General features: G+C 45.6%; 1 protein-coding gene across 2 annotated transcripts in view; it reads left to right on the top strand.

The window, feature by feature from the left end:
* Positions 1 to 25,568, top strand: part of PKN2 (protein kinase N2) — a 140,653-nt gene extending 115,085 nt beyond the window's left edge. For both annotated transcript variants that reach the window (XM_077276584.1, XM_077276585.1), the window contains exons 7-22: positions 2,020 to 2,205; positions 3,835 to 3,944; positions 5,919 to 6,062; positions 7,970 to 8,045; positions 8,142 to 8,316; positions 9,142 to 9,274; positions 10,885 to 11,021; positions 11,111 to 11,186; positions 11,266 to 11,357; positions 13,752 to 13,928; positions 14,555 to 14,617; positions 15,275 to 15,351; positions 16,241 to 16,383; positions 18,380 to 18,487; positions 19,002 to 19,082; positions 20,299 to 25,568. In XM_077276584.1, the coding sequence (XP_077132699.1) occupies positions 2,020 to 2,205; positions 3,835 to 3,944; positions 5,919 to 6,062; positions 7,970 to 8,045; positions 8,142 to 8,316; positions 9,142 to 9,274; positions 10,885 to 11,021; positions 11,111 to 11,186; positions 11,266 to 11,357; positions 13,752 to 13,928; positions 14,555 to 14,617; positions 15,275 to 15,351; positions 16,241 to 16,383; positions 18,380 to 18,487; positions 19,002 to 19,082; positions 20,299 to 20,502 (1,982 nt within the window). In that variant the 3' untranslated portion in view covers positions 20,503 to 25,568. The remainder of the gene's footprint in view (positions 1 to 2,019; positions 2,206 to 3,834; positions 3,945 to 5,918; positions 6,063 to 7,969; positions 8,046 to 8,141; positions 8,317 to 9,141; positions 9,275 to 10,884; positions 11,022 to 11,110; positions 11,187 to 11,265; positions 11,358 to 13,751; positions 13,929 to 14,554; positions 14,618 to 15,274; positions 15,352 to 16,240; positions 16,384 to 18,379; positions 18,488 to 19,001; positions 19,083 to 20,298) is intronic.
* The last annotated feature ends 1,307 nt before the right edge of the window (positions 25,569 to 26,875 follow it).

The raw sequence follows: 26,875 nt of genomic DNA, 5'->3' as shown, positions 1-26,875 counted from the left end.
AATCTCTTCGTAAATGCTTAAGAGATTGACCTAAATTAGATTGCTACCGTATAATAAAACTATTTGTTTTCCTAACTGGTAACTCGTCGCTGTGCACCGTTCTCATCGGTCTCCATTGCAATCAGATGCTTGTTTTAATGTTTTGACCCGTGGCCGAGACTCTGTGCTGTTGCTTGTGCCCAGCGTGATCCTTGCTGTTTATCTGCTCCATGCAGTTTCTCCAGCCGTGTGCGCACACTGAGGGTTGCACATTTACAGACTATGTAGGCTAATTGGCTTCTAATTGGCGTCTGACTAAATTAGTCCTGGTGCATGGATTCCTGTGCCTGGTGGGTGGCTGAGATGGCGAGCACCACTGGGACCCGGACTGATGTACTTCACTGACGTTCTGATGCTATCCGGCTACATGCATGGAATTAACATCTGAAATATTCAAATGGATCTATGGCTGGTTAATAATTTATACATCTTTTTTTATCAGCGGTTCTTGTAATGGAGTTGAGAGGACTGTTTTCAATAATTAAAGGGGTAGTCCAGTGTAAAAAATAAATAAATGGGGGTCATATGGGAGACATAGCATGAAATGGTGAAAGAATATTACTTAATGTCGTTTTATCACCGCTGTTTAAATGCCTGATGTTCCAGATTACGTACCTGCATAAACAGAAGTACGACACTTAAAAAAAAAAAAAAAAAAAAAAAAATGTTGAAATCCGTTCCCCCATTCCGGGAAGACAAGAGTGCCGCCATTTTGAGATGACCGTAACGCCTTGGACTATGTTCACACTGAGTTTTCTGTAGGGGTTGAAAAATAACAGATTTTCAAACTGAACACTTCAAGAAATGCTGCTTTTTGGAGGAATTTTTTGGGGAAGTTTTTCTTACCCCTTAAGTTTAGAAGAGGTTTCTTGTTTTTTTCTCCCTAAAAAAATGTTTCTTTCTTTTTTTTTTTTTTTTTTTGCAGCCTTTTCAATTTCATAGTGCCTGGTTTCAAGAGGTTTCTTTCAGGATCTGCTTTGAAGTGATGATTTTTTTTTTGGTCACCAAGTGTTTTTCAAAATCGCATTAGGGAAGCAAAAAGCTAAAAAAGAAACTTCTTAAATATGCAGCAAAGTGCATTTCTCATGGAAATGTATTGAAAGGGTTTGTGTAAGTTTTTTTCTGAAGAGAATTTTGGAGCAGATCTGCTTATAAAAAAGCAAGGAAAACTATGTGAACATAATATTAGGGTGATTTATGCTGATGATTTTTGTCCATTAATGAGTGCCGATCGAATATATGGAAAAAAGATGGAACCAGAACAATTGTTAATATGAGCGTTCTGTCCCGATGTGGGGTCATGTTGTCAGTAGTACATCCCTTGTTCGCACATAGCTACCATTAACACTTAGTTTTATGTCTCCATACAAGATCCCATCACCTGATGACCAAGCGTTTTGCACATTTAGGCTATATGTTCACACCTTGCTGCTTTTTTAATGCCAATTTTAAGCTGTATTTAAGCTGCTTACTAAAAGCAAGTTTTGCTGCGTTTTTGTCAGGATACATTTATCTCTTGGGCATTAAAAAAAAAATCTATTCAACTTCATGAGGTTTTGGCACCAAAAACGCAGCAAAACCTGATACTTGTGGTTTTTGCAGTGTTTTTTGCATAACCCATTGCTTTCAATGGGTGAAAAATGCTGGTGACATGCTGCGTTTTGCAAAAGAGTCAGGAAAAAGTGTGAATGACATTTCTGAAATCTCATAGGCTTTGCTGGTACTGTGAAATGCAGCTGACAATTTGTGCAAAATAAAAAATAAAACGCTGCAAAAACGCAACTTGTGAACATAGCCCTACACTGAGCGAATGCTCCTGTGAATGTGCGTTTGTCGATCAGCTTGCATAAATGAGCCTGCAAAACCAGGAGTAACCACGGCATTCTGGACTGAGCGGACCTCCAGTTACTGATCTCATGCTTACAAGTGATGGATCTGGAGGGCGCAGATATTTTATTTCTCGTTCTTTTTATTTCTCAGGTACCCTGGAAGTCCGACTCATGGGCTGCCAGGACATTCTTGAGAACGTCCCTGGCAGATCGAAAGCCACCACCGCCACCCTTCCTGGCTGGAGTCCAAGTGAAGCCAGATCCTCCTTCATGAGCAGGACAAGTAAAACTAAAAGTGTCAGCGGGCGGAATCTCCTGAAGACAGATGACTTTTCCAGTTCAGTAACTTTGTTTGTTATTGTCTCCTTCCATTTACACGATCTCGGCAAACTAATGTCTCGTGATCGCTTCATTATGGAAAAAGGGTTTCTAGCATCGGCCTTCAAGCTTCCATGTTAGAAATTAACCTTGAAAAGTGTTTGGACAAATTGTGTGGTCCTTGCATCCTGAAACAGATCATAGACTGTTGTATTATTTTATGTTCATGGGTATGATGGGGAAAGAGCAGGCGTAAGTCTTCTCCGCTCGGCTGATCTTGTGCCATGTTTATAAAGCAGCACCTCCTATTACATGTATATATCTCCCCTATAAGGTAAACTATGCCTTGGCGGAATCATACACTTAACCCTTTAAGGACTTTCCTATTTTTGTCTTTGGGATACAGCCATTTCCTTTTATTTTTCCATCTCTACATTCCAACAGCCATAACTTTTTTTTCTTCTTTTTTCTTACCACCGACCTAGCTGTATGAGGGTTTATTCTTACGAGATAGATTATACACTTTCAGTAGTGTCGTCCATCTAAATATTGGTGAGCTTTTATTAATGTTAACCCTGCAATCAAAAACGAAAAATTGTGAAACGTTTTTGCTGAAATGTTTGTTCACGATTGGTATTTTGATGTGGAATTTTCCACCTAAAAACAGTTCTAGAAAAGTTTTTTTTTCTTTTCTGCTTCAATTGAACCCTTAGAAAAATTTAAGGCATTTTTTTTTTTCAAACAGAAAGGCATGAAGTATTGATGTATTGCTGCTTTTTCACATGGGAAGAACAATAAATATATATATAATATATATACGCGCTGCTGGCACACACAAGTTCTGTCTAATCACTTAGGTGAAGTTCTCACGATGAGTTTTTGATGCGGTTTATTTTTGCAAAAAGCAAAACATGTAGCATCTTACAGCTCCAGAAAGAAAAGTGGATGGGATTTATAGAATTCCCATGCCTATTTTTTATTCTTTTTCTTTTTCCCATACCTGACCTGTCGTACATGCTTGAAATCCACATGTCAATTTCCCTTGCGGGTGCAATAGTGTTTTGTTCAGATTTTCCCCACAGTTGTGTAAATGCACTAAAACGTGAGTACCGTAGTCCGCACATGACTTTATCAATAACGTTTTGTCATAGCCAAATATTAGGAATGATTAAAACATGACATACCAAGCAAAGACAAAAATTGCAGCAATAAAAACACATGTAAACACGCACTAAAAAAAAGTAATGTAAATGTAAACAAAAATTGGATATATGCTTTTTTTTTTCCTCCTTTGGTCATCCTTTCCTCCATTACTTTCTTTTTCTTAGTTATTATGCCACATTATACATTACTAACGAGAGAGAAAAGAAAGCGTCTTGCCAGGCTATACATACACTGATGAGTGTCCTAACATAGACGAAGGGCAGGCCACAGGAAATGCCGTCTAACATGCCCTACAATTGGCAAGAAGGCTTGCTCCATTTCAGAGCGATCGGTCTGTTCATACATTGGGCTCTTTAGAGATTTAGTCTTCTTGTGTAATCTTTCCTTAAGCAGATATTTTGTTGTCGTGGGTTTAACAGTGGAGCTTTTTGTTTCTTGCAATCCTCTTAGCCTTTTAAGCTGACTTGGTGTAATTTCCTTACAGATGAGGTCTGTGCTGTGCTGAAGCTGGACAATACTGTCGTGGGTCAGACCAACTGGAAACCGATCTCAAACCAGTCATGGGACCAGAAGTTTACGCTAGAGCTGGACAGAGTATGTATAGTCCGGAGGAGTCCTGAATACGGCCGAGACTCCGTCTGCGAGTGTGTGCGTTAGTGATGAGCGAACGTGCTCCGATAAGGGGTTAGCCGAGCATGTTCTACTCCCCGCGGCTGCATGTGTCCCAGCTGTTCGACAGCCACAACACATGCACGGATTTCCTAACAAACATTCAATACCTGCGTGCATTGAGGCTGTCAAATAGCCACGAGACATGCAGCTGCGGGGACTCAAACATATTTTTCGAGCATGCCAAAGTCACCCGGTTAGGTCACAAGCATGCTCAGATAACGCCTTATCCGAGCACGTTCGCTCATCACTAGTGTGCATCAGTCAGATAAATTGTATCATTCTGATGTGCTCCAGACTTTCCACATCTGATGTTTCGGCCTTTGCTGCAGAATTTACAGTAATTCAATATTAATAATTAATGTATTACAAAAGCTAAAAACTGCAATGAAAAATCTGCAGTATGTGGATGAGACTTTGCAAAATCTTATGCACCATGCTGGTACGGCATTACTGGCATCCTTAGAATCCATACAGAAAACCTGTTTCACGTACATACGACCTGTGTGAAAATACATGCCCTTATTAAAATAAAAATAAAACACAATACCCCTCCAATATGCTAGTAGCCTGCACACCTTAACTTGTCTTGTCATTGAGAATGGAAGCTCATACTTCATGAAGTAACCCCCAATCTGTGGATGTACTTTAAAGGGTGTATTCCAGCTAGTTACATCACAATGTCCAATTGATATTTTTATTTTATTTCAGTTTACGTTCTTTAAGAAGGATCTAGACTTTTTTGAGAAATGTTTTAAGCCATTTAGGCCCTTAAAGGGAACCTGTCACCCCCAAAGTGGAAGTTGAGCTAAGCCCACCGGCATCAGGGGCTAATCTACAGCATTCTGGAATGCTGTAGATAAGCCCCCGATGTATCCTGAAAGATGAGAAAGAGGTTACATTATACTCACCCAGGGGCGGTCCCGGTTCTGTTCTGGTCCGATGGGCGTCGCGGTCTGGTCCGGGGCCTCCCATCTTCTTACGATGACGTCCTCTTCTTGTCTTCATGCTGCGGCTCCGGCGCAGGCGTACTTTGTGTGCCCTGTTGAGGGCAGAGCAAAGTACTGCAGGCGCTGGGCCTCTCTGACCTTTCCCGGCGCCTGTGCACTGCAGTACTGTGCTCTGCCCTCAACAGGGCACACAAAGTACGCCTGCACCGGAGCCGCAGCATTGAAGACAAGAAGAGGACGTCATCGTATGAAGATAGGAGGCGCAGGATGTGACCGGACAGCAGCGGGAACGCCCCTGGGTGAGTATAATCTAACCTCTCTTTCTCTTTTTCTTATCTTGCAGGTTACATGGGGGGCTTATCTACAGCATTGCAGAATGCTGTAGATAAGCCCCTGATGCTGGTGGGCTTAGCTCAACTTCCAATTTGGGGTGACAGGTTGCCTTTAAATTGTCTATAGATCACTGGGGTCCAGGTCCTGAATTCCTGACGGATTGAGCAAAAGACCACTCTCAGCTCCTGCCTTGAGAGTAGCGCACAGATTCAATAGAAATTCTCTGGATCCAGACTCCCCACCAATCTGCAAAATTAGCTAATGGCCTAAAAAACAAAGTTTAGTTTCTAAACCATACCTTTTTTTTTTTTAAAGGCTTTATCTTGGTAAACGTACAAGTTTTTTGTCTAGAATTAAAAATATTGTTATAGTACCTGTATGTTCACTCTAAAATTATGTAGTGCTCGTGAAAGAGGTAGCGCTAATATCTTTTCCAAAAAAAGACTCTTCAAGCTGATGATGTCCTGTGATTACAGCAAATCGTCACTCTAATAAATGGCATCTGAGACTGATACCTTGGGGAAAACGCAGTTACTTTTAATATTACTAATAATGATATCCATTACTTTAATCTTGTGGTGTTACTTTTTTTTTTTTTTTTTTTTTTTTTTTTTAGTCCCGAGAACTTGAGATTTCGGTGTTCTGGAGAGATTGGAGATCCCTGTGTGCAGTAAAGTTTCTGAGGTTAGAGGATTTCCTGGACAATCAGCGGCACGGCATGTGTCTCTACCTGGAGCCGCAGGGCACGCTCTTTGCAGAGGTGAGAATTGGGAGTATCGGCCCTCCGCATCTCTCCACCCCCGGCCACAGCAGCGCCTGATTTGCTGATTGCCCTTCCGTGACTAACACAGTCATTTATATAGGACCATGGGAACAATACACATACTCCTTACTTCTGTTTCATTAAAGATGACTCATTTAAGGAAATCCATCCAAGTATATCCGATTACTGTAAGCCCTTTACCTATAGACCATGTTAAGAGGTGTTTTCCCATAAATTAATGAAAATGTAGAGATCTCTGTGAAGAGGTGTCTACTAGTGATATGAGAACGTGCTGGGATAAGGTGTTATTGGAACACGTTCATGTGCTAAGAGTGTCTTCTGCTTGCTCTAATAATATTATTATTATTTATTTATATAGCACCATTGATTCCATGGTGCTGTACATGAGAAGGGGTTACATACAGATTACAGATATCACTTACAGTAGACAGACTAACAATTACAGACTGATACAGAGGGGTGAGGACCCTGCCCTTGTGGGCTTACATTCTACAGGATGGTGGGGAAGGAGACAGTAGGTTGGGGGTTGCAGGAGCTCCGGTGTTGGTGAGGCGGTAGCTTCGGTAGTGCTGAGGAGGCAGCGGGGTCGGTGCAGGCTGTAGGCTTTCCTGAAGAGATGAGTTTTCAGGTTCCGTCTGAAGGATCCCACTGTGGTTGATAGTCGGACGTGTTGGGGCAGAGAGTTCCAGAGGATGGGGGATATTCAGGAGAAGTCTTGGAGGCGATTAGGTGAGAAGCAAATAAGTGCGGAGGAGAGAAGGAGGTCTTGGGAGGACCGGAGATTACGTGAGGGAAGATATCGGGAGATTAGTTCAGAGATATATGGAGGAGACAGGTTATGGATGGCTTTGTAGGTCAGTATAAGTAATTTGAACTGGATACGCTGAGGGAATGGGAGCCAGTGAAGAGATTTGCTGAGGGTGGAAGCGGAGGAGTAGCGAGGAGAGAGATGAATTAGTCCGGCAGCAGAGTTAAGGATGGACTGGAGAGGTGCAAGGGTGTTAGCAAGTCCCCGCGGCTCCATGTCTCATGGCTGTTTGACAGCAGCAACACATGCAGAGAGTGCCTGTTTGTTAAGCAATACTTGCATGTGTTATGGCTGTCGAACAGTCGCAAGACATGCAGCCGCGGGGACTCGTACTTATTTTCGAGCTCGCCCAAGACAGTCGGTTAGGACACGAGCATGCTCCGATAACGCCTTATCCGAGCACGGTCGCTCATCACTAGTGTCTACCCGTGTCAGACCTGTGCAACAAGTGTGATAGATCGCTTAAAGGGATTATCCATCAAACTGAATTCATCATCCTCTGAAGCGTGCGGTTATAAATGTATGATCAGACCGTATATTCATCACCATTAGACTGTTTTAAGAGGCTGTTAAAATGATCCGGTCACGTCCGCGCCTTCATCTGCCCGTCCACAGTACGGACTGGAGCCGGAGCTTTCTGCTATTACATGCACTTTCCTGGACCGGAATATTGCATGCTGCATTTTTTATTCCCCCAACATTGACTTAAAGACCCATGAAGAAAATTGCTCATGTGCACTAGCTGGCCAGTATGTTGTGCATGTGCGGCTCATGGCGAACACTGACACCGCACCAACCAAAAATACGCAAACTCAACAAAGGCTAGGAATAATTTGTGACTCTGTTCCTTTCATCTGAATAAGACTTGCAGAAATCCGTGTACATAATGCAGAAGTGATTTTCCATGTGCAGCTATACCCTAATGGGGGTTTCAGTCCCGGTCAATGAGTGCGCAGTGACTGGAGAGGCGGTTGAGTTGCGCTCTGCTCGTCCATTCATTGTCTATGGGACTGATGGCAGCAGATTACCACTATGAGGCTCGTACTGATTCAGTTTTTTTTTTCCTATTTTCCAGGTAACCTTTTTCAATCCAGTTATTGAAAGACGACCAAAGCTTCAGAGGCAAAAGAAGATCTTTTCAAAGCAGCAAGGTAAAGTTGTAATTTCCGTTTAAAGGACGTTTTAAGATATTCGCTCCCTGTCTTTTCTGCCCCAATATGATCTAATTTGTTTGTGGTGTTTTGCAGGCAAAACTTTCCTCCGAGCTCCACAGATGAACATCAACATTGCCACGTGGGGGCGACTGGTGAGACGGGCAATCCCCACAGTAAATCACTCCGGCACCTTCAGCCCCCAGGTGTCCGTTCCTGCCTCTGTACCCATCGTGGACACAAGGAATGTAGAACTATCCCCATCTGTCGGGTAAGATCTGGGGAGCTCCGCTTATACATTTGTGTGTTTAAGTGAGCATTAAGTTAGTGTAAAGGTGCAGGGAGACGGGCGTATAACACAGACGACGATCACATCGCAGGGCACGGACTGTCCGGTGGCTCTCCTGACCCCAGCGTGGCAGCACGTGTTTCTATGCGGCTGTCGCGTTCATTAGCCTCGCCGGCCAGTCCGTGCACTGCGATGTGATCGTGGTCCGTGTTATACGCCCGTCTGACTGCGCCATTATATAGGGTCATTAATGATTAAATCAGGATGATGCATAATTAAATTGTACATCAGCCTGATGATGGGGATTTAGATGATTACATAATCTACGTTTTTTGGTAAGTTGCATGACTTTTATTCCAGCTATGTTGTGCAGACAGAAGTTGTCCTAAAACAGCCATTATTAAATTACATATTTTTATAGGTGTATGTTCACATGAGACATGCAAATCTTCAGGGGCAAAGTCTGCATGATGCTTTTTGTAGCTCTTCTGGTTGATTCCCTCTTATAAAATCCATTCAGTATGTCCTGTGCTGGTGCACTCCTAGTGCAATGCTTTTTATTAGGTGGGCTTTACAATATCCAGAATCGCTCGGCCATTTGTGCTGAAGGAACTGGTCAGCGCTACATGTCCACCATGAAGCGGGTACATTAGGGGGAAGTTCTAAGAGGGAAGTAACAGGGGGCATCATAACATGAATGTAACAATTGGAAAATTGTTATAGATGATTTGTTGTTTTTTTTTTTCCTTATGGTGATATATGACAGTACGAGTTTGCACGTGAACTGTCAAATTTTGTGTTTTTCAGGGACTCTCCTATAGGCAAGCTAAACTTTGAAATCGAACCAGAGCCGCCTACAGCTCCACCTCGGGCATCCTCCTTAGACCTGGATCTGTATCCGTCACCATCAGAGATTAAGACCCCCAGTATACCAGCTCAGGTGAGACATGCAGAGCACACTGTAGACTTAGAAACAGGCAAGGCAAAACAACTTGGAGAGAATTTACAGATAAATACAATAATCTGAAATAATAGATTACAATACACTACTTTTCTTTAAAGGGCGAATCCAGCGTTTTTTATTTCACTGTTGGAGGGGTGTTTAAATTCCAAGTCCCCTGCCCCCTGTCTGATACTGACCTTCCGGCGTTTTCATCTGTTCTCACCGCCGTTTCAGTCTGTCTCCTGCAGTTTGCGACCTGCCAGCGCCTTCAGTGTTTCATGGAGTGGCGCGGAGGTCAGTAATCAATGTAAGTTTAGGAGAGCCGCTATCTGACCTACTTCTGGCTCTCATAGACTTGTATTGAGGGCTTGTAATGTAGCGTACGCTCACAAGATGGCGCTGCTGGATCGGACCGGTGCCGAAAAACTGAATGCGACTGAGGGTGAGTATATGACCGGGGGCTTTCATTTAAAGCACCACTCTAGAGGAGTGGTACTTTAAAGAAAAATATTAATTCATTTTGGGACAGTTTCTTTTTCTTCTGCACCCTTCCATTACAAAGTTATGTTCCCCGGTAATAATGGTGCAAGCTTTCCCTTCAACCAACTGGACATATACTACAGAGATGTTCTGTGATACCCGCCCAGTTGGTTAAAGGGAATATTGTCACCATTACCGGGGGGACATAACTTTGTAGCAGAGGGGTGCAGAAGACAAAGAAAAACTGATCTTTGGAGGAGGTGTTTGGTTTAAATTAATCCAGTGAAAGATGCTCTTTATATGGTTCCAACTACCCCCCATAAATCCACTTTCTGTAAGTACTCGCCAGTTAGTTGGGGAGAAGAAAAACCTCCCTTAGCTGTTCCTCTAGATATACCGTTCCTTCATTGCAAGTAGAATAGTGTAAGAGATTCTCGTCGTCCGTGTGATTGTGTAATGACTACAATGAGACTTGTTTTCAGGCTTGATTCGGAGGTCCGCTTTATGGTAGACTCTGCTCACAGACCTGAGATCTTTAATAAATCTGATCCCCTGAAATAGCTTCTTACCACTCACCTTGTGCCACGTGCGGATTATTAATCTGCAGTATGACCATTTATACTGCGAGTTTCCCCTACGAATCAGTCGCAGGAAATGCAGCGTTGTGCCGTTTATTCTGCTTGTGGATTGGTTTTCTTTTTTCTATCCGCAGGACCGGTGATAAGTTAGTGATCGGTGGGGGCCGACTCCTGGGTTTTGCAGAGCTATGATCGGCAGAGCTATGAATTTGTATCTCTGATGAAATGCTTTTTATCACAGCTATAAAATGGGGGGACGAATGGGACACCCGACCACAGCTCCTTCCACTCTCTATGGGACTGCTGGAAAAAGTGCTGAGCAGCCCCATAGGGATGAATGGAGCAGTGGTTGAGTGTTCGCTGCTGCTCCATCATATTGGTGCAAGTCCAAGCGGTCAGGCCTCACCCATCAATAAGTTGTCACCCCTCTCCTATGAATAGGTGATCATTTGTTTTCAACAGATAACCCGTGTAATTTTCTGACATTTGGCAATTACAGCCGCTTGGTCCTCTCCACCTGGCTGACATTGGATCTTTATTTCCATGCAGGACACAGGACCAAATCATGAGTTCTCAAATAACAGACACAGCGTAGCATCAAAGCCCACCGCGGACTCCATGAATGAAGGGCAGATCACAGTGTCTGGTCTGGATTATAGTGCAATGCAAGAAACGGAGGACAGACGGTAACGTGATGTCTTTATTATGTGCTTGGTCTCGCTGCGCTCCTGCGGACTGTGGGTCATTTCTTGTTTTCTTCCTCCTTTCCCTGCAGAGTGCAGCAGCGGTTTCAGTTCAGTCTCCAGGACTTCCGGTGCTGTGCAGTGTTGGGCAGAGGGCATTTTGGAAAAGTAGGTCTCCTTGAGCCTTGCAGTGGATTCGGGCGATGCTGCCGGTGCTGGGGGGATTTACAGCTGTGTTGTGTTTCAGGTGCTGCTGGCAGAGTACAAGAACACTAATGAAATGTTTGCCATCAAAGCCCTAAAGAAAGGAGACATTGTATCTCGTGATGAAGTGGACAGGTATATGAATGCATTCGGGTATAAAATGGCATGAAGAAAGAATAAATAAACCATCCACGTATCGCTGTGTCTCCCCCCGTATCGCTGTCTCCCCCCCCCCCCCCCCCGTAGTTCTGTCTCTCCCCCCCCCCCGTATCGCTGTCTATATCGCTGCCTCCAACCCCCCCATATCGCTGTCGCCCCCCCTCCCGTATCGCTGTCTCCAAACCCCCCCCCCCCCCCCCGCATCGCTGTCTCCAACCCCCCCCCGTACCGCTGGGTCGCCTCCCTCCCGTATCTCTGGGTTGCCCCCCCCCCTCCCGTATCGCTGGGTCCCCCCTCCTCCCGTATCGCTCGGTCGCCCCCCCCCCTCCCATATCGCTCGGTCACACCCCCCCCCTCCCATATCGCTCGGTCACACCCCCCCTCCCGTATCGCTCGGTCACCCATATCACTCGGTCGCCCCCCCTCCCGTATCGCTCGGTCACCCGTATCGCTCGGTCGCCCCCCCCTCCCGTATCGCTCGGTCGCCCCCCCCCCCTCCCGTATCGCTCGGTCGCCAACCCCCCCCTTCCTCCCGTATCGCTCGGTCGTCGTCGCCCCCCCGTATATCGCCCGGTTGTTGCCCGGAACCCCCCTCCCGTATCGCTCAGTCGTCGTCCCCCCCCCGTATATCGCCCTGAACCCGCCCCCCCCGTATCGCCCAGTTGCCCCCCCTCCCGTATCGCGCGGTCGCCCCCCCCCCCCTCCCGTGTCGCTTGGCCGCCCGCCCCCCACCCATATCGCTCGGTCGCCCCCTCCCGTATCGCTTGGTCACCCATATCGCTCGGTCGCCCCCCCCTCCCGTATCGCTCGGTCACCCGTATCGCTCGGTCGCCCCCCCTCCCGCTCGGTCGCCCCCTCCCGTATCGCTCGGTCACCCGTATCGCTCGGTCGCCCCCCCCCCTCCCGCTCGGTCGCCCCCCCCCCCCCCTCCCGTATCGCTCGGTCGCCCCCCTCCCGTATCGCTCAGTCGCCCCCCTTCCTCCCGTATCGCTCGGTCGTCGTCGCCCCCCCCCCGTATATCGCCCGGTTGTTGCCCGGAACCCCCCTCCCGTATCGCTCAGTCGTCGTCCCCCCTTCCCCCGTATATCGCCCGGAACCCGCCCCCCCGTATCGCCCAGTTGACCCCCCTCCCGTATCGCGCGGTCGCCCCCCCCTCCCGTGTCGCTTGGCCGCCCGCCCCCCACCCATATCGCTCAGTCGCCCCCTCCCATATCGCTCGGTCGCACCCCCCCCCCCCCCTCCCCCGGTTCCACACGTCCGCCCCCCCTCCCGTATCGCTCGGTCGCCCCCTCCTGTATCGCTCGGTCGCCCCCCCCTCCTGTATCGCTCGGTCGCGTCGCCCCCCCCTCTCGTATCGCTCGGTCGCCCCCCCCCTCCCGTATCGCTAGGTCGCCCCCCCTCCCGTATCGCTAGGTCGCCCCCCCTCCCGTTTCGCCAGGTCGCCCCCCCTCCCGTATTGCTCGGTTGCCCCTCCCCCCTCTCGTACCGCTTGGTCGCCCCCCCCTCCCGTATCGCTCGGTCGCCCCCCCTGTATCGCTCGGTCGGTCGCCCCCCCCCCCCCCTCCTGTATTGCTCGGTCGCCTTTCCCCCCTCCTGTATCGCTCGGTCGCCCCCCCCCTCCTGTATCGCTCGGTCGCCCCCCCCCCTCCTGTATCGCTCGGTCGCCCCCCCCCCCCCCTCCCGTATCGCTCGGTCGCCCCCCCCCCCCTCCCATATCGCTCGGTCCCCCCCCCCCCTTCCCATATCGCTCGGTCCCCCCCCCCCCCTCCCGTATTGCTCGGTCGCCCCCCCCTCCTGTATTGCTCGGTCGCCCCCCCCCCCCCCCCCCTCCCGTATTGCTCGGTCGCCCCCCCCCCCTCCCGTATTGCTCGGTCGCCCCCCCCCCCTCCCGTATTGCTCGGTCGCCCCCCCCCCTCTCGTATCGCTCGGTGCCCCCCCCCCCTCCCGTATCGCTCGGTCGCCCCCCCCTCCCGTATCGCTCGGTCGCCCCCCCCTCCCGTATTGCTCGGTCGCCCCCCCCTCCCGTATTGCTCAGTCGCCCCCCCCCCTCTCGTATCGCTCGGTGCCCCCCCCCCTCCCGTATCGCTCGGTCGCCCCCCCCTCCCGTATCGCTCGGTCGCCCCCCCCTCCCGTATCGCTCGGTCGCCCCCCCCTCCCGTATTGCTCGGTCGCCCCCCCCCTCCCGTAATGCATTACGGTTCTATGGGTTATGAAATAGAAGAGAGCCACACTGCCCCCTTGTGGAGATCTATTTTGCCAGTGTGTTGGCTTAACGCATAGACCCTTTGCAAACCCTGTAACCAAAGGCTTTTGTAAGACTTGTTCCCCTCTTCTCATTTATTTTCCTTCATTTTTGATCCTCCTGTTTAGCCTTATGTGCGAGAAGCGCATCTTCGAAACTGTGAATAGCGTGCGGCACCCGTTCTTGGTGAATCTGTTCGCCTGCTTCCAAACAAAAGATCACGTGTGTTTTGTGATGGAATACGCAGCCGGGGGAGATCTAATGATGCACATCCACACCGACGTCTTCTCCGAACCCAGAGCTGTGTAAGTCCTCTCATATATTCCATATACAGCCCTATGTGGGTGCACGGCTAGAGGCTCTCTGGCCACTGATCACATCTGCCGTCCATGTGAAGTGCGGGGACACGCAGCGCTTAGTGACTTTAATGGCAGCGCATCTTGTGATTGCAGCTAAATTAAAATGCACTACGGCATGTGTACAGTTTTTGGAGGGGTCTTATGGCGCAGCTCCACCTTGAAGAATCACTGAAAGGCTCGATAGAGACTTTCTAATCATTTTTATTGCAAATAACGTTTCAAGAGATGAAAAAATAAAAATCTCCCCAGGGCAGGTTGCAGAATTTGTTCCCACAAAAAAAATATTTTTTAACCACTTCAAAAAATAAAATTTAGAAAGTGTTCTTGTAATAGATTGCTAATTGGTAACTTTGTCTTTGCGCACTATTTTTGCACTTAGCGTCTGTTTTATGGCTGCAAGTCCCGGCTTATCCAAGGATTTACCAGTCAGAACTCTCTTGGGTTCTGTGCTGCAGTAATTGGGGCTCTGTACCTGGGTAGGGGGTATACAGAGGCCTAAATGTGTCCATTTTAGAAAGATGAAAGTTGACTTTTGAAGACAAGACTGTTCTGAGATTACCTCTCGTTTTCAGGTTTTATGCAGCATGTGTGGTTCTCGGCCTTCAGTATCTACACGAGCACAAGATAGTTTACCGGTAAGTGGCCGCAGCTACGTCTCTCTGAGTTATAGGATTAGTATCAGGTCATTCTGTGCCTCCATACACTTCAGCTTTGTAAGTGATGCCATGTTCTGTTCAGTGCTGTGCTACGGCGTTATATTTGCTATTTAATCTGAGAGCAGCATAGTGTAGAGGCAGAGACTCCAATTCCAGGAATGTGTCACTTATTTGTCTTATGTGATGTAGTTTCAATACAATCAGGGTTTTGTATTATCACTGCAGGACTAGGTGTCATGTGCCAGATAGTCCAGCTGATCTGTGTAACCCTGCCCCCACCACTGATTGGCTGCTTGCTGACAGTGTACACTGGAAGCTGCCAATCAGAGGTGTGGGTGGGGTTATCCACAGCTCAGCAGTTATAGCACTGCTACATGTACAGCAGAGAAAGAATGGATTCTATCAAACCTGCACTAAGCAGCCCAGTAAGTGATACATGGCCGGGAGCAGGCTCTCTGCCCCTACATCATGCTGCTTTTGGATTACATGAATGGAATCTGTCAGCCGGTTTCATTAAGGAATTTTTACTTCAATAAAAAAAAAAACCTTCTATGAATATGGGGATAAGTGCATAGCAACAAAACAATTTCTTTGCATTTTTTTCACCTTTCACAATATTTCTTTGATGGTCAATAGAGATTTGAAGTTGGATAACCTACTGTTGGATACGGAAGGGTTTGTGAAAATAGCCGACTTTGGACTTTGCAAAGAAGGTAAGACACGGCACAGTGATCATAAACTTCAGTATGGGGCGGGGGGAACCCTGTGATCAACTTATTTCCAGGAGACCGTACTAACAAAAAGTGATCACTTAAAGAGAACCTGTCAGCAGGATTGAGCTCTATAAACTAAAGACATGGCCATAATGGCGCTGTGATGCTGATTAATATGATACCTGATGTGAAAGGATCCGACCAATGGCTGCTGACGTTTTCAGAAAACGACAACTTCTGTATTCCAGTGTGCTTCTGGCGGGATGTGGGGGCAGGGTCGTCTTCTCGTTCTCCACCCCCCCAGCCTTTTATGGTTGTGCGCAGGTCACTGATTGGCCATTGTGCGGGCGGCACATGTGCAGTGGGAGCCGGCGTCCTATGGGCAGGACTTCAATAAAAAAGATGGCGCATGCGCAGATCGAGATTTCGGCTCTGAACACCTCTTGTAAAGGACATGAAGGGTCGGAGTTATTACATTTGCACTTTTTTTTTTTTTGCCTAGTTTTTTTGTGCTCACCTGTTCTTCTTTTGGAGCCTTTAGTCTTTTAATTTTCGTCTTTTTTTTTTTAATGATTTCTCCTGTTTTATTCTATGTTCATCAATGTAAAGGAGTGTATCTCAAGTACGCCTGAAATTTTGGTGCAAATTTTGCATCATTAGTAGAACATGCAACTTTTTGCCCTAAATAGTTGCAAAAACTATTAAAACTGTTAAAGAATAAAATAGAGCCTTTTTGATTTTGCACAAAATTCATGAACCACATGCACCATTTTGAAGAATTTGCCTAAAAAAAAGTCAATGAATAACACAAGCCACCAAAAAAGTGACTTAATAAAATGCAATGATGGATCTGGTCCAACGAGTTTTGTGTTTTCTCTTTAATTTTTAGGTATGGGATTTGGGGATCGAACAAGCACTTTTTGTGGAACGCCTGAGTTTCTTGCACCAGAAGTTCTCACAGAAACGTCCTACACCAGAGCGGTGGACTGGTGGGGGCTTGGTGTCCTTATCTATGAGATGCTTGTTGGGGAAGTAAGTGGTAAACTGTGCTAACGCATAGGTTGCATCAAAACTAGCCAAGATCTGTGTTACTTCTTTAAAGGGGTGCGCACTGCAGAAGTGCTAATTGGCATTTGCTAAGTAGATCTTCAGACATTTCAACTGAGGAGTAGTTGAAATTGCGTAAAAAAAAAAAAACTGCACACAATGTTTGAACAATGCCCTTAGGGTACCGTCACACATTGAAATTTTCATCGCTGCGACGGCACGATTCGTGACGTCGCAGCGTCGTATGATCATCGCTCCAGCGTCGTAGACTGCGGTCACACGTTGCAATCACGGCACTGGAGCGATGCCGAAGTCCCCGGGTAACCAGGGTAAACATCGGGTAACTAAGCGCAGGGCCGCGCTTAGTAACCCGATGTTTACCGTGGTTACCAGCGTAAACGTAAAAAAACAAACCGTACATACTCACCCGTCGGTGTCCTTCAGGTCCCTTGCCGTCTGCTTCCTGCTCTGAGTGCAGCCGTACAGTGAGAGCAGAGCGCAGCACCGCTGTGATCTGCTCTCACTTTCCGGCCGGCACTCAGAGCAGGAAGCAGACGGCAAGGGACCTGAAGGACACCGACGGGTGAGTATGTACGGTTTGTTTTTTTACGTTTACGCTTGTAACCAGGGTAAACATCGGGTTACTAAGCGCGGCCCTGCGCTTAGTTACCCGATGTTTACCCTGGTTACAAGCGAAGACATCGCTGGATCGCTGTCACACACAACGATCCAGCGATGTCAGCGGGTGATCAAGCGACGAAAGAAAGTTCCAAACGATCTGCTACGACGTACGATTCTCAGCAGGGTGTCTGATCGCAGTAGCGTGTCAGACACAGCGATATCGTAACGATATCGCTAGAACGTCACGAATCGTACCGTCGTAGCGATGGAAATTTCAATGTGTGACGGTACCCTTAGTAGACTGTTCTGCCAGTTGTGTTGTCATACCCTTAGTGGACGGCTATGCCAGTTGTGTCGTCATACCCTTAGTGGACGGCTATGCCAGTTGTGTCGTCATACCCTTAGTGGACGGCTATGCCAGTTGTGTCGTCATACCCTTAGTGGACAGCTATGCCAGTTGTGTCGTCATACCCTTAGTGGACGGCTATGCCAGTTGTCGTCATACCCTTAGTGGACGGCTATGCCAGTTGTGTCGTCATACCCTTAGTGGACGGCTATGCCAGTTGTGTCGTCATACCCTTAGTGGACGGCTATGCCAGTTGTGTCATCATACCCTTAGTGGACAGCTATGCCAGTTGTGTCGTCATACCCTTAGTGGACAGCTATGCCAGTTGTGTCGTCATACCCTTAGTGGACGGCTATGCCAGTTGTGTCGTCATACCCTTAGTGGACGGCTATGCCAGTTGTGTCGTCATACCCTTAGTGGACAGCTATGCCAGTTGTGTCGTCATACCCTTAGTGGACAGCTATGCCAGTTGTGTCGTCATACCCTTAGTGGACGGCTATGCCAGTTGTGTCGTCATACCCTTAGTGGACGGCTATGCCAGTTGTGTCGTCATACCCTTAGTGGACGGCTATGCCAGTTGTGTCGTCATACCCTTAGTGGACGGCTATGCCAGTTGTGTCGTCATACCCTTAGTGGACGGCTATGCCAGTTGTGTGGTCATACCCTTAGTGGACGGCTATGCCAGTTGTGTCGTCATACCCTTAGTGGACGGCTATGCCAGTTGTGTCGTCATACCCTTGGTGGACAGCTATGCTAATCTTGCCTTCATACCCTCAGTGTTTAGGAAATGATAGTAGGGGGAACAAGATGCCATTATTCCTAAAAGTGGATAACCCCTATTCCTGGTGAATAAGTAAAGGCATGTAAAGCTATTGGGCGAAACATCGCAATCAGGGTGCTTGGCTGCCGCCTATTAAGAAATGTTGTTTTCGTACATAGGTGCTAGGAAAAATAAATAGTGTCTTGTAGTATCACTGCTTCCTAAACTAGAGTGTCACTATCTTTTGTGTTTAGTCCCCCTTTCCTGGAGATGATGAAGAGGAAGTCTTTGACAGTATAGTTAATGATGAAGTCCGATATCCGAGGTTCCTGTCTACAGAAGCCATCTCTATCATGAGAAGGGTAAGTTACGAATATTATGGTATTTTTGGTTAACATGTTGTAATCAGAGCCGTATAAATGGACACTATCTCTAAAGTGATGACAAGTAGTATGCAGTAAAGAAAAAGGCGCAATGCTCATGTGCTAGCAGTACATGCAATATCAAAAGAACATATAAAAGAAAATAAGGGAAAACTATGTGCAGTAAAGAGTCGTGGCCCCACACGTATCACCACAGGAGGTGGCTTCCTCAGTGCTAAGGTTCAGATGCCAGACCTCCTGAGGAAGCCACCTTCTGTGGCGATACGCGTGGGGTCCTCTTTCCCACGTGAGGCTTTCTGCAATCCAATCACCATCTACTCTGGATTTGGTTTTAGAAAATGCTCATGTTGAAGAAATGATTAAGATTACAGTTGGGGCTTTCTAACCTGATGGAGTGCACGATTATTTGGGACTTTTCGCATTTTGATGGGGCTATATAAACATGAATATGTAAAAATGTTTGCTTCTGTTGAGACCCTTTGAACTCTTTCAGCTATTGAGAAGAAATCCAGAACGCAGGCTGGGAGCAAGTGAGAAGGATGCAGAAGATGTGAAGAAGCACGCGTTTTTTAGGGTACGATGTTATTGGTTGCTTTATTTTTGTGCAGACGTGGCAGGAGTGTGGCCCTTTTTTTTTTTGTCCTTGATTTACTGTACAGTTTAGACCATTTTTTCAGTTTATCGGTCCGGCCCGTCTCCTGCAGCCGATGACACCTTACCCTGCATAGATATTGCTCGCAGGGCCGGCTCCAGGTTTTCATGGCCCCTGGGCGAAAGAGTCCCGGTGGGCCCCTTTAACACATATCACAATTCATAATGCACGGATACGTCAGAGAAATATAGGTATAGTACAATGCCAAAGATTTCACTTACTTCTTACATTACATGAGTGATATCTATTGTACATTCTACATTAGCTCAGAAACCAGACAGTATAGTCCTCTATACAGAATAATGAGCCCCATATATTGCTCCAAACAGAATAATGAGCCCCATATATTGCCCCATACAGTATAATGGCCCCATATAGTGCTCCATACAGTATAATTGGCACCACATAGTCCTCTATACAGAATAATGAGCCCCATATATTGCTCCAAACAGAATAATGAGCCCAATATTATGCTCCATACAGAATAATGAGCCTCATATAGTGCTCCATACAGTATAATGGGCACCACAGAGTGCTCCATACAGAATGAGCCGCATATATTGCTCCATACGGAATTTACCCCATATAATGCTCCATACAGTATAGTGAGCCACATATAATTCTCCATACAGTATATGATGGGCCCCATCTATTGCTCCATATATAATGGGCCTCATATAATGCTCCATGCAGTATATGATCGGCCCCATACAGTATACTGAGTCCCATATATTGCTCCATGCAGAATGGGCCCCATATAATTCTCCTTACAGAATGGGCCCCATATAATTCTCCTTACAGAATGGGTCCCATATAATGCTCCAAAAATAATTGGCGCCGTAAGATGCTCCATGTATAATGGGCCCCATATAATGCTCCATATATAATTGGCCATACAAAATGCTCCATATATAATTAGTCCCATAAGATGCTTCTTATATTATTGGCCCCATATACTGCTCCATATTGAATTGGCCACATAAGATGCTCCCTATTAAATTGGCCCCATATAGTGCTCCCTATAGAATTGGCTTCATCAGTTGCTCCCTATATTATTGGCCCCATAAGATACTCCATATAGAATTTACCCCACCCTTCATTTCTAGAAATATTAATGCCGTTTCCTATTTCTTTGCAGCATATAGACTGGCAGGCATTGTTGGCAAAGAAAGTGAAGCCTCCTTTTGTACCCACAATCAAAGGACGGGAAGACGTGAGCAACTTTGATGATGAATTTACCTCAGAAGCCCCAATTCTAACCCCTCCCCGGGAGCCCAGGTTACTGTCGGAGGAGGAGCAGGAAGCATTCAGAGATTTTGACTATGTTGCAGATTGGTGTTGAGAAGAGAGGACACTGTGAAACTGGGGAGAACTGGCCGACACGATGACTACGGAAAAGCAGAAAGTCTTCACCGCTTTGTGCCATCTTCAGTTCCCAAGTTTATTTTATTTTTTAAAACACATGAAGATTCTTTTAAAGTACTTTTATATATATATATATATATATATATATATATATATATATATATATATATATATATATATATATATATATATATATATATATTTTCCATAGAGGAGCGGCCACTTCCAACATACGCCCGTAATATTTTTTTATAACTGAGCACTGGAACGCAACTTTATACGGGGCCCATTGAACACAAGGATTTGGGGCCCGCAGTCTGTTCTCTGCGGTGACGTTCTACCCGCGGACACCGGTTTATAAATGATGCTTTAACGATACTCACGGCTGAAGTTCCTGCGGAGCGTGTGACCCGAGATAAAGCGGCTCACCCTCTGGAATTTTATTTTTATTTTTTTTCTCTGAGAAATAGAACACTGTTAATTTTTAACTTCATTTTGTTTTGTTTTTTTAATTTTATCGCTTTCCAAGCAGAAGAAATGTCTGTAAGATTAGGAATGTCGGTCATGTAGAACACTAAACCTCTCGATGCCAGAGCTCATCAGTTCATGGGTGGGGGTAATCTGTAACGGGAGGAATGTCTGGACTATCGGTCACGTCAGTTCTAAGGACCGAAAACGCTTTTTGTGTTTGCTCAAAATAAGGGCCTTTTCCTATTTATATCCAACGCGCCACCGTCTGCCGCTGGTGCGTCCTCTAGAAGAGGGATTCTGGGTGAAACATGGTGCAATACAAAAAATGTCTGCTATTAAGGTCTTGATTTTCTAAGATCAGCTTAAGCATCCTGTCCACTATCCTGTAGACCTGTCCGGATATCTAACACGATCCTAATCATACTGGTGCCTTCATAAGACACTGCTATTGGTTATTGCTCCAGCAGGCACTGTGTCTTTATCGTCGTACAGGACCATGTGAGGATGTGTCCTTCTCTGTGCCGCCGCCTCCATTTTGGAGAACAATTCCTGGGCATCATTTGCAGTAGATTTTGTTGCGCGCGTCCGTAGCCGCATCTCCTAACGCTTTGCATTACACCTGTCACTACTCATCCAGTGTGGTCTCAAGTCTTGGGGCACCACCTAGTCACCTTCATGGATCTGAGGCGTCATTTTGTCATCCTTTGCTCCAGCAAGAGATGCCTTGTCTTCGTGAATATTCTGTAACCCTTACTCCATTGTCATAACTTAGTAATGCCTTAACTCTCGACTAAGACTGTGAGCTTCCGGCTGAGAATCATTCAGAGTGTACCAAAAAGTCACTTGCCAAACACATTGCCTTGCAGCATTCCCAGTTTTGATGCCACATAGTAGCTCAGTGGTGGCCAATGATTTCATTCACGGAAAGAGGCGAGGGCTTCATGAGCTGTTGAAGGACGTTGTAGCCAGCTGGATCTCCCTGGGGTGTGGTGGGTGACGTTGGATTGCACCCGGTAAGCTGGCAGGTACAGCAGGAGGCTATCCAGGACTCCAGGCAGGAGCACAATTTTACTAGTGAGCGAATATTGTATTACATACCCATTACATCCTCCACATAAGCCAGTGGAGGCCGAGATCCATATTTGATGAGCAATTTTCCTACTACACATAGTAGATCTCTGAGGGTTCTGTGGTCGAGGAGTCTGAGACCTGGATGGGGGGCCACCAAATACAAGAGCTCAGAGCTGCAAATGAACTGACCGATTCACTAGCATAGTCAGAAAGGGGTCACACAGGTTCCATTAAAAGTGCTGCACTAGATGCCTTATTAAATAAGCAGTGCAGCGCGCTGTGACCAGTAGCAACCAGCCTCTTGTTGTGATCTGCACATTTTTACATGGAGGGTTATGGCTGCTAGGCATTTGTCCTCCCAATAAAAATGATACCTCATATTGTAGAGATCCCATAGTATGGAAGCCATATGCAGATCAGGGCGGAAGTGCATTGTGGGCGTGTTAGTGCACTTAAGCGGCTTCTGACAAAGTTCACTGACACGCCCCCAGTGCACTTCCATCCTGATTTGCATATATTGATTCTGCACTAGATTTTTCATGACTGCCGCATTGGATATCTACAATAAAGGGATAATTTTCATTGCAGGACAAACACCTATACAGCCACAGCTCCTATTCCATATGTAGCAATGTAATGTCAGGTTCCATTTAACAATAATCCCCAAAAATGTTACATCCTGATAGAAAGCTGCATTGATTGTGGTGGCCGGAAGCATGTAGGTAACAATAATACAGGTATAGAGGTTGGCGACAACCTGCAATGAATCCTCTTATTGCTCTGAAAACGACTTTCCGTTCATTACACTAATATTCCCTTTTAATTTCTACTATTCTCCATTAAGAAACAAAACCAAACAAAAAAAAAAAAACGGAAAGTGGTTAATACTAGAAAATGGCCGTATAGAGATGATAAAAACTTTGCCAGTAACACAGGAAGGTGTGAAGTGGTAATGTAGGAGACACGCGCCTCCTTGTGTTTCTATTCGTTTTTTACCATCTCTATATGACTATTTTTTTCACTGACCACTTTCCCTTTTTTTTTTGTTTGGTTTTGTATATTTCTACCGTTTGGTCTCGGTACCGTTTCTGGCAGATATGTGCCGAACACCACTATCCTATGCGTTGACATATATAATATGTGTATATATATATCTGCCTGTTCCTCATCTCTTTCATACTAAGGTTTTGTATTCCCTTTAAATGACAGTGTTCCTTAAAGAAACCAGAAATGAAGAGTTTTCTTGGCCTCCTCTGCTACTCGTGTGTCCTGAGAAGGGGCTGGTGATACTCGCTGCGGCCACGCTCTTCTTGCTCGTGCCCCTCATACGTATTTATGGAACTTGTGATATTTCTCTTCTCATGTGGGCACCATGAACTGACCACGTGAACACCAACGAGAACTTCGCCTTTGATAAAACACTAACGTGGGCCACTGGATTTCTGAACCTTGCGCATCTGAGGTTAAATGCAATATGGTGTAACAGAATGTATAAATATTTTTGATAATATTGTATATTTTATAATCCTATTGTAACACTAATTGTAGCTGTACCTCAAAGTCTGAAGAGTTTTAAAAAAATATCTATTTTTCTGCCTTTTTGCTGACTGATGGACCCGGCGATTGAATTTTTTCGGGTCATTCTCCAGCAGTAAAAAGATTCATGTTCTGTTTTTTTTTTTTTTTTTTTCGTTTTGAGATCAAATGCTAGTAAAATGTTTTGTGTACGGCCAAGATTCTTGCTCATGTTTCATAATGTATCTGGAGTTTCCAAAAATTATATTCCGTAAGCAACATTGTCGAGATTTCCATGCAAACAAGTCATATCATTTTTGGGTGTCCCATCATGTTTTGATCATCACCAGGGCAGGCACTGATTAGATTAGGGCACCTGTACAAAGAAATAGTGGGCACAGTCATACCCACTAAATACTCCTACTTTAACATGTGCCAGGCTCTGGGGTCAACAGATTCCTTAGAAACTGGATTGCCGTATTTAGGAAAGAGTTGTGTGACCCCTCTCGGCTTCGCTGAACTCACAGAAGGGTGGGACATAATATTTCAAATCCTTGAGTCCTATATAAGCGCAATTTCCAGGAAAAATAACAACTTTTTCCAATGGTGTTCATGAAATATATAGTTATGTCTATAATGAAATTCTCTATCTCCATGGTAACAGACTACAAACAAACTCAGCGTAGTCTGTCGTCATGCTCTGCCATCCATTCACTACACCGAATGTCTACCAAAACGTAGAGGACGGATGATTAGGAGTATGATTGTAAAATAAACTACCTTCTGAGAGGGGTGGTTTTATTTTTTGTAGTCTGTTATGGAGACATGTTTGCACGGACGCTGTGGTGCCACAGAGTTGCCTCATCTCTCTAAGAGGGTGGTCATGGCTATTTTACGTTCTGCTTGGTAACCATTAAACTCTCTGGTTATTAATATTAAAGGAACTCTGTTGGCACAGAATGACTGTTAGAACAAAGTACAGGCGCTCGATGCACCCCAAACATTTAAGTGCACCTTTCCACCTACTTATTTTTTTCCCCCTCGATCCCTGACATTCTCTGGCTCAATAAAGGCAGAGCTGTCAATCAAAGAATAAGTAGGGTGGAGATGGAGAGAAAACAAGTAGGCGGGAAGGTGCATTCAGTTGTTTGGCCCCGCCATGGTGCACCGAGCGCCTGTACTTGGTTTTGCCATTCATTCTGTGCTACCCTTACGCTGGCGGAGACCCGTCCCGACGATCGCAACTCGTATTTTATGAACAAGTAGCAAATGACAATCAGCTATAACTGTCCGCACTAAATCCTGAAGCCTCCAGCCCTTCAGACCTCCGTGAGGTCCCCGGCTACCACTTTGTGCATGTCAAGGCTAATAACCCCGGCTGCCACCAATACAGAATCTAGTCTATCTGCATGATGGGCATCTCCATAATACAGGCTGCTGATGATGAGGAAATATGAGCAGGAACCTTGTCCCGTATTAAACAATGTTTATTTGAGAATACTTTGCTTTTGAGGTGCATTTTTTTTTCTATTTGATCGTTTTATGTAGTAAGACGGCAGCGAGCAAACAAGGCTTTTAGTATCGTAACTGACAGATTATCAAGCTAAACCACATCATGTACATAACCGCTAGTTTAATGGAATCACTAGACATTATATGCCAGGGTATGTCACAGATGGAAGCTGAAGAGAAGCACTAATTTTAGAATGTTTGTTTGTTTTGTTTTTTCTTGTTTTTTTTTTTTTTTTTTTACAAATTTGAACTATTTTTAGGCAAATTATGATTTTAAACTCTAGATTGTAAATAATATTTTGCTATAGCTGTAAGTGGCTGCTAAAGCACTTTGTAAGGATATTAGAGTATTTTTAGGATGGTACACTATGCATTGATATTACATGTGCCTTTAAGAAAATGTTATTCTACAACGGAGTGTTTTTTGCAGTCATTAAGTCATATGAATGCACAAATTAAAACCTTTCAAATAGATCTTGTGATGTACTTGTTGTTTTCCCTTTTTTTTAATTTAAAATTTGCAAATTTATATTTGCATCACAGGGGGAAAAGTGGTAAGTGCAATGGTCCCATCAATAATGCTAATTAAATGCAGATGTGTTAAATGTACATGATGGAACCATTTACAGTAGTGAGTTAATCACACAATCTTTATGCTAGTTTTTATTTACATGCATTGGGGACATTGCACACTGTTTTCTAATTCAAAACATGAAGAGAAATATGTAATTTTTAACTACCGTACTTTACAGAAAACCCCCCAAAAATGACCATTGGGCTGTTCTAAAAAAAAATGTCTGAATTTGTCTTTACGAACTCACAATATGCACCATTTGTTATGACCATTTAGCATTCCTGTGAATCACTGACCTAATAGTTAGTTGTACACCCACAGTTTTTTAGAACCTGCTTCACATCTATGTTGCATAGAGTCAACCAACTTCTGGCCCCGTCGCCTGTTATTCCAGCCCAGGATGCTCGGACTACATCCCACAATTTTTTGACATTTGTTGGCTTTGCCTCAGAAACTGCATTTTTAACGTCAACCCACAAGTGTTCTATTGGATTAAGGTGCGCTGGGATTGGGCTGGCCACTCCATAACCTCAATTTTGTTGGACTGGAACCAATTTTTTGCTTGTTTGCTGGTGCGTTTAGAGTCGTTGTCTTGTTGAAACGCCCATTTCAAGGGCATATCCTCTTCAGCGTAAAGTAACATGACCTCTCCAAGTATTCCTGACATGCGCCGTACTAGTGCTGCTCTGCGGGAACTGTGTTCCCGCAAACGGCATTGCTAATATGGCGGCACGATCGCTTGGTCTCACGGTGAGCGCCGCAACGATCACGTACGGGTGACAGCTGACACCCCCACAGCAATGCCCATGATTGGCGCTAGCGACGATTGTGGGCATTTAACGCCTCTGATGCCGCTGTCAGTAGTGATAGTGGCATAGAGAACAATTACACAGGGAGGGGGCTCCCTGCGCTCCCCCACCGGAACAACGGTCGTGTTGTTCCGGTGGTCTCCATGGAGACCCCGGATCCAAAATGGCTTCGGGGTCCTTCACTGAGGTGGCTTGTCAGCCTCCTACACTGCCTGTCAGATCGCTGATCTGACACAGTGCTATGCAAAGTGTCAGATCAGCGATCTGACTTTATATAGTAATGTCCCAACCTGGGACAATGTTAAAAAAAAATAAAATAAAAAATTAGAATGTATAAAAATATTTAAAAAAATCCCCAAATATTTTTCCAATAAATCCATTTATGCAAATTAAAAAAG

This window comes from Ranitomeya variabilis, chromosome 8, assembly GCF_051348905.1.
Source record: "Ranitomeya variabilis isolate aRanVar5 chromosome 8, aRanVar5.hap1, whole genome shotgun sequence".
Classification (NCBI taxonomy): Eukaryota; Metazoa; Chordata; class Amphibia; order Anura; family Dendrobatidae; genus Ranitomeya; species Ranitomeya variabilis.
Note: the sequence above shows the minus strand (reverse complement) of the source record. Positions and strands in the feature narration are given on the sequence as shown.